At 38.9% G+C, this 11,652-nt stretch overlaps 1 protein-coding gene across 4 annotated transcripts in view; it reads left to right on the forward strand.

The window, feature by feature from the left end:
• PROSER2 (proline and serine rich 2) overlaps positions 1–11,452 on the forward strand; it is a 65,550-nt gene extending 54,098 nt beyond the window's left edge. For 3 of the 4 annotated variants that reach the window (XM_010590734.2, XM_023548920.2, XM_023548921.2), the window contains 2 exons: positions 7,655–7,907; positions 9,842–11,452. In XM_010590734.2, the coding sequence (XP_010589036.1) occupies positions 7,655–7,907; positions 9,842–10,869 (1,281 nt within the window). In that variant the 3' untranslated portion in view covers positions 10,870–11,452. Of the gene's footprint in view, positions 1–1,110; positions 1,162–7,654; positions 7,908–9,841 lie in introns of all 4 variants that reach the window. The other variant, XM_010590737.2, reaches the window with a different exon arrangement.
• Positions 11,453–11,652: the final 200 nt, after the last annotated feature.

Below are 11,652 nucleotides of genomic sequence, written 5' to 3' on the forward strand. Positions count from 1 at the left end.
ATAGTGAGGAGACAGCTAGCATTGTGGTTACAGCGACTACCTGCTAAAGGGGAGACAACACTAAGCTCCGTGGATAAAGACTAAAGACGTGAATCCTTTAACTAGACGCTTTAAGTGTAAAATCTAGTAGAGGTGAAAAACATGGGCGATGAATAACTATAGTAAAAGACAAAATTTTATATAAGGAGTTGATTCTACATTTTTAAATCTCTCTCTTCTCTCTATTCTTATAACCACTACTGTAGTTTAGGTGACCTTTCACTCTTGCCTCAGTTGTTTCCCATATTCAACATATGCCAGCATTACCTTTTCAAAATACATTTCTAACTATCGCTTTTGTTCTGTGAGGAAAACAAAAGTCTTCACAACTGGACCAATAAGCAACATCATGATAAATGGAGAAAAGATTGAAGTTGTCAAGGATTTCATTTTACTTGGATCCACAGTCAACACCCATGGAAGCAGCAGTCAAGAAATCACACAACGCAATGGGCAAGTCTGCTGCAAAAGACTTCTTTAAAATGTTAAAAATCAAAGATGTCCCTTTAAGGACTAAGATGCACCTGGCCCAAGCCATGGTGTTTTCATTCGCTTCCCATGCATGTGAAAGCTGGATAATGAGTAAGAAAGACTAAAGAAGAATTGATGCCTTTGAGTTATGGTGTTGGCAAAGAATACTGAATATACCATGGACTGCCAGGAGAAGGAACAAATCTGTCTCGCAAAAAGTACAACCAGAATGCTCCTTAGAAGCAAAGGTGGTGAGACTTTTTCTCACATACTTTGGACATGTTATCAAGAGGGACCACTCCCTGGAGAAGGACATCATGCTTGGTAAAGTAGAGGGTCATTGAAAAAGAAGAAGACCCTCAAGGAGATGGATTGTCACAGTGGCTGCGACAATGGGCTGAAGCATAACAGTGATTGTGAGGATAGTTTAGCAGGACCAAGCAGTGTTTTGTTCTGTTGTACATAGGGTCGCTATGAGTTGGAACTTACTTAATGGTGCCTAACAACACCACCTCTCCCTCATCCACTTTTGCTTAACTCCCACCCCCTTCCTTCACCAACTAATAATATCATTTCCTCTGTGATGTTTTTCTTAATCAGATCCCCTTCCTCAAAAGTGTGACAATCCACATCCGTGCTATGTGATCCATGGTGAGTTTGTCATAGCAATTTCTGCACTGTAATGTAATTGGCTGTTTTCTTATCTGAAACCCTCATTTGACAGTAAGTTCTAGCTAGCAAGATTGGTATTTACACTGTTGTATTTGTACTGTTTGATGCTTAGTCACCGTTCAAATATTTGAATGTATGATTCAGTAGATCCTATGGGAATAGGTTGGAGGTGTGGCGACATTTCACTTTAACCATGAAGGGTAGGTAAGATGTGGCAATGGGCACATTGCTGACATAGAATCAAATGTAGGAGATAGCAAATAGTTTCATGTGATTAGAGTGTAGAGCAGGAGCTGGCAAACTTCAGCCTGCAGATTGTATCTGGCCACCAGCCTGTGTTTGTAAATAAAATTTTAGTATAACACAACTAGGCTTGTTCATTTACCTATTGTCTGTGGCTTCTTTCATATTACATCAGCAAAACTCACAAAACCCAAAATATTTACTATCTGGTCCTTTATAGAAAAAGTTTGCCACCCCTTTTTTAAAGTATAAAGGGGGGAGTGATAGGAAGCAAAATTTGAAAAGTAGTAGGAGCTTATTCTGAAGTTTGCAGAATAAGATACGACTTCCTTAGTCATATATTCTGTAGACATAGAGGACTGCTAATGATTACAATAGTGGTTCTTTCTCCCCTCTTTTTCTTGGTCCGATGCTAAATAAAAAATGTTAAGTAAGGGATACTTTCTATCTGTTTTGCCTTGTAGTATCTTCCAGCTTTTTAAATGGCTCCTCATACTGGCCCTTTTATTAGAGGGAGCATTGAAATTCTCAGGGATGATAGAACTGCTAGCTGTGTAAATGGAGAAAAGTAATTACAGAGCTCTAGTTAACATGTGGAGCCCTGGTGATGCAGTGGTTAAGAGCTCAGCTGCTAAACAAAAGGTCGGCAGTTCGAGTCCACCAGCCGCTCCTTGGAAACCCTATGGGGCAGTTCTCCTCTGTCCTATAGGGTCACTATGAGTCATAATTGACTCTATGTCAACAGGTTTGGGTTTTTTTTTGTTTGTTTTGGTTTTAGTTCATATGAAGCTATTAATTTCTGGTGGCGTAGTGGTTAAGTGCTACGGCTGCTAACCAAAGGGTCGGCAGTTTGAATCCGCCAGGAGCTCCTTGGAAACTCTATGGGGCAGTTCTGCTGTGTCCTACAGGGTCGCTATGAATCAGAATCGACTTGACGGCACTGGGTTTGGTTTTTTTGGTTTTATTCTTAATTTCAGCTAGAGAAAAGTTATTCTTGAAGGCAGTGTGGCTTCCTTACCACGCCCCTCCAAATCTCAGAAAATATAGAGCAAAAAGATACGCCATAAACTAAAATTTTAGGGAATATTGTTTCAAAAGATCACATTTAAAAAAAAGAATACAAAATGTGATTACAGTGACAGGAAAATTGCAGGCAAATCTGTCTTGTGAGTATAATGCAAAAATTCTAAACAAAATATTACCAAATCAAATCCAGTGACATACATAAAGGATAATAATGTTACAACCAAGTTGGACTTACCCCAGAAGGCAAAGTTGGTTTAATATTTGAAAATCAATCACTGTAATTCAGTATATTAACAGATTAAAGGAGCAAATGTATATGATCATCTTCATTATATCAGGTTTTCTCAGTCTGAGTACTATTGACATTTTGGACCAGATAATTCTTTGTTGTGGAAAGTTGTCCTATGCATTGTGGGATGCAAACGTTATACTTCATCGTGAAATATTAAAAGCTTTCTCCCTTGACATGTCTAAGAACAAGACAAAGATGCCGTTTCTGTTCAGCTGACTGGACAACACTGCCAGTATAAGGCTGAATGAATGAATGAATGGCATAAAGAATAGAAAGGAGGAAATAAAAATCTGTCATTGCAGACACCACTGTATATGTAAAATATTGAAAAGAATCTACAGATAAACTATTTAGAATTATACAGCAAATTTATTAAATTATTATAAGGTCAGTATACTTTATATTTCTATATATAACAACAACTAGAAAATTTTAAAAGTGTAGCATCAAAAAACATCAAATACCTAGGAATATATAATGGAAAAATATGTAAGATCGCTACACTGGAAACTGCAAGATATTGAGAAAAATTAAAGGGCCAAATCAGTGCATCTCAAACTTTATCGCATCAGAATTATCTAGCGGGCGTGTTAAAACACTGATTGGCAGGTCCAACCCCTCAAAGTTTCTGACTTAGTAGATCTGGGATGGGCCCAAGGATTTATATTTCTAACAAGTGTCTGCTGCTGCTGGCCCAGGGACCACATTTGAGACCAACTAATCTAAATAAATAAATAAAGGCCACTTTGTGAATTGGAAAAGTATTCATGGAGTTGGAAAAATATTGTAAAAATGTCAGTTCTCAAAGGACCTTTGATGCAATCCCAGTCAAAATCCCAACAAGAACATGTGTGTATTTGTATGCATATGGAAATTGACAAGCCAATACTAAAATTTATTTTAAAATAAAAAGGGCTGAGAAAAGCTAGGACAAACTTAAAGAACGGCAGAGTTGGAGGGCATTAACTATCAGATATCAAGACTTAATATAAAGTGATAATTAAAGCAAGTGTTTTATTAGTGTGTGGATAGGGAAGTAGACAAATGAACCAAAAAAAAAAAATGCAGAAGCAGACCGACACATGTAGTAACACCTGAGTTACAACAAAGGAGGCACTGCAGTGGAGAAAGGATGGTCTTTTCAATGAATGGTTTGGGAACAATTGGATGTCACTTTAGAAAACAGTAAATCTTGGCTTCACATCATACACAAAAGTTCATTCCAGATGAACTGTAGCACTATATATGAAAGGTTAAAAACACTAGTGCTTCTAGAATAAAACATAGGTGAATATCTTCATGACCATGGAGTATGTAATGGTTTCTTAAATAAGACACCAAAAGCTCTAACCATAAGGGAATAGATTGATTCATTGTACTATATTAAAATTAAGGACTAGTCATCAAAAAATCCCCATTAAGAGAGAGAAAAGACAAGCCACAGAGTGGGTGAAAATATTTGCAATGAATATATCCAACAGAGGATTTGTATCTAGAATATATAAAGAGCTCCTACAAACTAGTAAAAAAACAACAAAAAAAAAACTCGATAGAAAAATAGGCAAAAAGCTTCATCAAGCACTTCACAAAAGAGGATCTCCAAATGACCAATAAGTATTGTGAAAAAAATGCTCAACACCATTGGTGTTCAGGGAAATAAAATTGAAACTCACAATGAGACACTGCCACATACCTATCATGCAGGGCCGTAGAGAAACCATCACACCCATACATTGCTGGTGGGAGTATAAATTGGTCCAACCACTTTGGAAAACGGTTTGACTATATGTATCAAAGTAAACACATAGTTTATGACCCAACAATTGTATATAGGTTTGTATCCAACAGGAATATGTTGCTCATTCTCCCTGACAACATTTTATTGTAACTGTTTACCTAACCCAAGCTGTAGACAGCTCTTCTTTTGCTAAGTTACCATACCTTCAGGATTAAGCTATGTGTCTGGGCTAGTTTGAGGAATTTGAATGTATTCTTTTGTTAATCATTCCAGAAATAAGTGTATACTATGCCTTAAACTAAAGAAAAGTCTGAAAAATTGTGGCTTTTCCTGTGATGGGCCTGGGAGTTAGATGCTTTGGGATAGATGGGCGTTTGAATACCTCTCAGATCAGCATATGAAAACCATTACTCTGCACCATATGGATCAGCTCTGAATCACCTTTGCTTCTACCATACTTTTTTTAATCAAAGTTTACGCTCATAGTTTAGAGCCAATTTGTTTTATAACGTTTATGAAAAGCATCGGTCCTCCCTGTCCCTCCCCATTTCCTACTTACCAGAGGCAACCACTTTTAACTCATACTTGTTATTTACCTTCATCCTCCCCCCATTAGCATTTTACTAAATATCCTTTCAGTATTTTTTTCTGTGTGTGTATGTATTAAGTATGCATGTATTTAAATAGAATTGAAACAACTCTATTCTGTCTACGTTTTTTCACTTAACATTATATTCTTTGAAAACACCATTAAAATGGCTCTATAATATCTGAAAGTACTATGATTTGTTTAACCACACGCTTACTGTTGGATATTTTAGATTGTTCCTTCTCTTGTTCTTGTGTTTTCTTGCTACTATAAATACTAATATAATTAACATATCTCTCTGTGTGTATGTATGTATATACGTGTATTTCTGCGAATAGATTGCTTTCTCTCACAACTTTTGGTTCTTTCTGTGGTTAGTAATTATCTTGGTTTTATTTGCTTGCCTAGTTTTCTGTGTAGTCCCCTGGCTTGCTCCGATCTAAACTGGTTGTTCACTGCACAGCTGACATCCTAGGATGTCACCATTATCCTGGGATTCCCTTCAACTTTCTCTCATTGACTCTCCTATTTCCTGGGTCCCATGTCTTCTTCCTTGTTGACTCGTTGTTATAGGGGAACACCCTCACTTCTCCACTACCCTCCAATAGCTTCCTGATAAAGACATACATGAGAGATCAATTGTTTAGACCTTGCATTTCTTTTTTAAAAATCTTGATTTTATTCTATTCTTAATGAGTAATTGGGTTGTGTATAGAATCTAGTCCAAAATTCATTAAGTTTTTATTCCATTGTTTTTGGATTTCCAGTGTTGAATAATTGGGTTGTGTATAGAATCTAGTCCAGAATTCATTAAGTTATTATTCCATTGTTTTTGGATTTCCAGTGTTGTTGTTGAAAGTCTGTTGCTATTCTGATTCCTGATCTTTTGTGTGTAACCTGTTTTTTCAGTCTGGGAAGCACTCGGGATCTTTCCCTGGTCTTCGGTGTCCTGAAATTGCACACTGATGCGCCTTGATATGGGTCTGTTTTATTTTTGTTCATTATGTTGTACAGCGATACCCCCTTTTTGATCTGGAAACTTGTATCCTTCTGTTTAGGGAAATTCTCTTGTATTATTTGCATATTTTGATAATTGTTTGCCCTCTATTTTCTCTGAATTCTCTTTCTGGAACTCTCATTATTCAGATATTGGCCCTCAGAGACTTATTCTCTAATTTCTTTTTCTATTATTTTTTTAAAAATATTTTTTGACTTTTTGTTATATTTTTCTAGCTATTTAACTTTATCTTCTAGGCTTTTGTTTAGCTTTCATTTCTGCTGTCATACTTTTAATTTCTAAGAGCTCCTTTTTGTCCTGTAGTTTTTTATAATAGCATTGTATTCTTGTTTAAGGATTCAGTATCTCGTCTTATCTCTGTAAGTATATTAAATGATAACCTTTTCCAAATATTTATCAGTCTGCAAGTTTGTTTCCTATAAGCTGCCTTTTTTTGTTGTTGTTGTTAGGTATGTCTTTCGTGTTACAGATTTTCATCAGATGCTTTCTTGTGATCATTAGCTATCTATACATACTGAAGAGTTAGACATTAAGAAACAGTGACAGCTGTGTGCTGGGATTTGTTTATGGTGATCTTCACTTGTAGAGTGATCTTGCTGAGCTGTTTTATTGGGGAACCCTTGATGTCAGTCTTTTTGGCCTCTGGGACCATTCATATTCCCTAGAAAAGACTCTTAAAATCTTCTGTCTGAGGAGCATCAGTTTGGCTTCATTTACTCCTCCCGTTTTCAACTTTGCTTGATGTCCCCCAGTTCAAAGAATCTTTTTACCTTCTTTAAGAATAAATGTCTAGTTTTATGCTGGGTAATCCAATTGCTTCTTCTATTTTCAATGTCACCTTTACCACACTTTCAGAGCTACTCAGTATCACCAACTTTGGAGCTTTTGGAAGGTTCTACGATCCACAGCAGGCTGATGCTTGACTTTCTTAAACCGCTGACTTAAAATTCAACTTTCTTAGGTCTTGTAGTCAGTTACCATCTGTCTTTCTGCTACTAACTTCCAACTTTTGTTGCTGACATCTCTTTCCCTCTTATTTTTGTCTGCGATGTGTGCCTTTTTCAGGGGGGAAAAAAAAGACCTTTTATTGTTGTAGTGGGGTTTCTGGAGGGAGAGGAGATAAATATACAAGTTCAATCCATCAGCTTTAACCAAGAGTTCCCCCTGTTGTTGTTATGGGGAAGATAAGTGTGCCTGATAGTGCTTTCAGCAGTAAGTTGGAAACAGCTTCCTTTAGGAGATACTGAAGGAGAACTGCTTTTTTTGTCATTGACCCCCATGGCTAGTGCAGTTAATAGGTTCTAAGATCCTTTATTTGCAACATCTTTTTTATAGTATCCTTTTTTATGCAGGCAAAATGGTGAGGGACATATTGGTACAGGTTTGTCAGTTGGGCAACCTAAGTGGCAGGCTCTCCCTAAGAGGGAGATTTTAGAGCGCTGTGAATTCTACCCTGGACTCTGTATTGATCCCTGTTTTGGGGTGTATGTGTGTGTGTTTTCCACCTCAGTGAAACCACTGTTTGTTTCCTCTCTTCCATTCCCATTCCCCAAACCTGTCTTATAGGATGATGAGAGCCTGAAGCACCTCACACATGAGGAAAAGGATGTCATCCTGTTTTTTGAAGAAACTATTGATTCCTTGGAGGAGAACTTTGAGGAGCAAGTGCTGTGTGATAGCGGTGTACACTGCCACTCTCCACGATCTCTGGAAGAGAGCACGTCTAGTCATTCCGAGCCAGAAGATGTCATCGATTTAGTGCAGCCGGTACCTGCAGCTGGGGAACCTGAGTGCCCTCCAGATGTGACTCAGACGCCGGGTGAGGAGTGAAGCACAAGTCCCCAGACCTGTGACTTGGTTTGTTAGTGCTGTACAAGACAAAAAGGCACTTCTTTTTGTTGTATTCTCCTCCCTTTGCCAGTATAGAAGCTGTTGAGACTTATCAGGTTTTTGTAGGTAGTAGCATCCTTACTACCTTGGTAATTTGATTATCCAACCAAATAGATGCTTTCATAGTACATTAGAAAACACATGGAGGGAAATTCCAGAAAGGCTCGATTAGAGAATGAGACTAATCAGGCATACAAATGGATTATGTATTAAAAAAAAAAAAAAAGAAGAAGAAAATTGGAAATAGTTTCCACATAATAATTCTACCCTACAAAGAAAATGAGAGGTACTTACATTTTAGCCCTTGAGGTTTAATCTGGATTTCTGTGCAAGATTTTATCCCCATTTCTGTAGCATGACTTTCCAAAGTAGAAGTAAATGAACTGACAAGTCAGCTTGATTCAGGAGAATAGAAAAAGATCAGAATAAAAATTTGGCTTAGCATCTACTTTTGTACATTTTGCTCACCTCATAGTGGCATCAAAGGAGGGGTATGCTTTTGTCCATCTAATCCTGCGATAAGGTGCCCTGGTGGCGCAGTGGTTAAAGCACTTGACTGCTAACCGAAAGGTCAGCCAAGGGGCTCTGCAGGAGAAAGATGTGGCAGTCTGCTTCCCTAGAGATTTACAGCCTTGGACTCTGTGTAGAGTCGGAATTGACTCCACAGCAGTGAGCTTGGGGTTTAGTTCTGTGATAGAACTAGAGGGAAGTGGACGAAGAGAAGAGTTTCTTCCAACTTTTTTCCTGACTAGAAAAAGATGATCGAAAATAATTGTGGGCAGGGGACAAGGATTGGAAAAGATAAGGAAAAAATGGGAGGGAAAATACTTTTACTCTGGTAACTACATAACTGCTATTTGTAGTGATCCCCTAGAAACATGTGTATGTATATACTTCATAAGTACAGTTGTTTATTACTCAGAATTTCACATACTATGAATATGTATTCCAAACATGGAGCTTGGTTTGCAGCCATCTCTTCAAAGAAGAGCTTTAATATGAATCTCCATTGTCGTTACCCTTCTGCTTTAAGTATCTAGATCCTAAAATTAATTTGAACCAGCTTATTCCTTAAAAATGTCAAATTACAATCATGCCAAGGAAAACACTTTTTGAAAATAAGCCACTCCCACCCATCAATTCTCTGGCATGACATTTTCATAACATATTTTTAAGGGCCTACTTTGTGGCAGGCATTTTGTGAGATTCTGAAGATAAAAAGATAAATAAGACATGGCATATGGTTTTGTAGAGGGAGACAGGTGGGTAAATATAAATACATACAGAAAAGTGTTAGGTGGCCTGTGATAGATACATATTAAGGCTATAGTAAAGGCTCAAAGGCAGGTATATGAAATTCTACCTGGTGTGTCAGGAAACATTTCTGTTTCATAGAGGAATGTAACACATCTAAATATCTTTCATCTAGAAAGATCTGATGGAGTTGTTGGTGTGTGCCACACAACTTTCCAGCCTCAGTTTCCCAATTTGTAAAATCCCCTAGTGAGGTGAGTTGCTCTTTGCCTCGTATTACACACCTCAGGATGGTAGTTCCTTAGAAGCCACTTGTACAATATGCTTCCTAGGTACTGACCATCTCTGACTTGCAAGTCTTTCACAGTTTAACTGATTTGTTCTCGTTCTCCATATTGTTATGAGAATAATATACTACATTCTCTTTCACTATCCCAGGGAACAGGGATAGAAATAGAGTTTAGATTATAGGAGGTGCTGTCAAAGCTGAAGTAAGTCCCTTGAGGCCCTTTTAAATTCAGTGAATAGGATATGTAATGTATTTACTTTTACCTAATGTGGTGAAAAAACAAAAAAAGTAGCTTATGAGAATTCTCTCTCCCTTTTCAGAAGAGGAACCTGTCAGAAAGGAAGGAATTCCTGTCCTGGAATGCAGGAGGCAAGATGCTGAGAAGTCTCCACCACTAGACTCCACAGTTCCAGAGACCCTTCCTCTGCCACCTTCCTCGCCTATCACCTCAACTCCAGCCCACCCCAGGAAAGAGCTGCTGCCTCCTTCTCCTCCAGCACAGCACCCAAAACTACCCCGCTCAGTTCCTACTCCGCTTATTATCGCTCAGAAAATTTCCGAGAAGTTGGCAGGAAATGAAGCACTTTCCCCCACATCCCCCTCGAAGGAGAGCAGGCCTGGAGAATGGAGGACACCGACTTCTTTAGCCCCTCGAAATGGAGGCCACTTCCTTTGGCAGAGACACGTAACCCAGCCTGCACCCAAGATTCACCGTTTCCCCAGCAATATTAGCGTGACCAACAGTTCAGGGAAGGAATTCAATAAGACCATCTCGAAAGCAGCCGTCAATGTACAAGAGCGTAAAGCCCAGGTCTTAGCCAACATTAATGGTGTCTCTTTCCTCACCATGGGAGAAATAGAAGATCGGTCCCAAAAGAGTGCCCTCAATGAGCAGAGAAGCTTCTCTCCCGAGCAAGTGATATGTGACCAAAGCAAGCCAGGCCCTGTCAAGGAAGCTCTATGCCCAGGGACAGGAGGGCAGCCCAGTAGTCAGCAGTCCAAAGGTGTACAGACAGAACAGTCCCCAACATTGGCCAATGGCTTCCAAAGCATCCATGATGTCCTAAAGAGTGAGCCTAGTCCCTTTGGCTCTACTGGAAAGACTATCACCTTCCGCCCAGACCCGGCTCTTACCAATAAACTTACACGCCAGAATGCCACCAAGAGCTTTTATGAATACCAGCAGCCAGACTATAGCCAGGATGTTAGGAAGCGGTCAGGTTCTCTCCCCAGAGCTGTTGGATTCAGACCCCAGGGCATCACTGTTCAGTTCTCTGGCCGAGGCTCCACAGAAGAAGCTCGGCGTGAGGCCCTGAGGAAGCTCGGCCTCCTGAAGGAAAACTTGTGATGGAGAATATGTGAGGGAAGCTAGAAGAGGTGTGATCGTTGGCCATATCTGGCAGAATGGCTAAAATACACTTTTTTTTCCCCTCCCACCCTAAAAAGAGGGGTGAAATGAAATATTAGCATTAATACAGGAATTGTCTCATCCAGCAAATCCAGGAGCTATTTGGCCTAAGATGGACGTACATACCTAAAGAGTAGTAACAACCACCCCAACTATTGTGCCATGTTGAGGATTAGAGATTAGAGGTGCCAGAACTCAGTAGTCTGGGCTAAGTGAATAAAGAATAGTAAGTACTGCCCCCTCGCATCCCACATCTGAACAGGGAGCCCCATATCTCATAGTCTTCCTTTTTCCAAGAACTCAGAGAATAACCTATGCAACCTGTAGGCATCCGTGGTTTGTAAATGCCACATGGTTTTTGGATTTGGGAGGAGGGCGGTTGGGAGGGGCTCCTGAGTCTCTAATCCAGCTTTTCATTCCAAGTATATGGCATGAAAGCCAGTTTAGATCACTTATACTCAATCCTCTAAGAAAGCGATTCTCCCCTGCTTTGCTAAGAAAATAAAAAGAAATGCTTGTTAAATTTTTGTAGTGTCTTAATGTAAGTTTTTGTTTTTGAAGGGTGAAGGATGGTACTTTAGCCCTAGATATATTTTGGATTTTTGATATTGTTTAGTTTGCATCACTTTTTCACTGAAAATTGAAATGAAACATTAAGAGTATGAGTTACTATAATTTTGATGGAAATAGAAAGGTTGAGTTTAGAAAAGGTGGTAATTTTGA

This window comes from Loxodonta africana, chromosome 4 (genome assembly GCF_030014295.1).
Source record: "Loxodonta africana isolate mLoxAfr1 chromosome 4, mLoxAfr1.hap2, whole genome shotgun sequence".
Taxonomy (NCBI): Eukaryota; Metazoa; Chordata; class Mammalia; order Proboscidea; family Elephantidae; genus Loxodonta; species Loxodonta africana.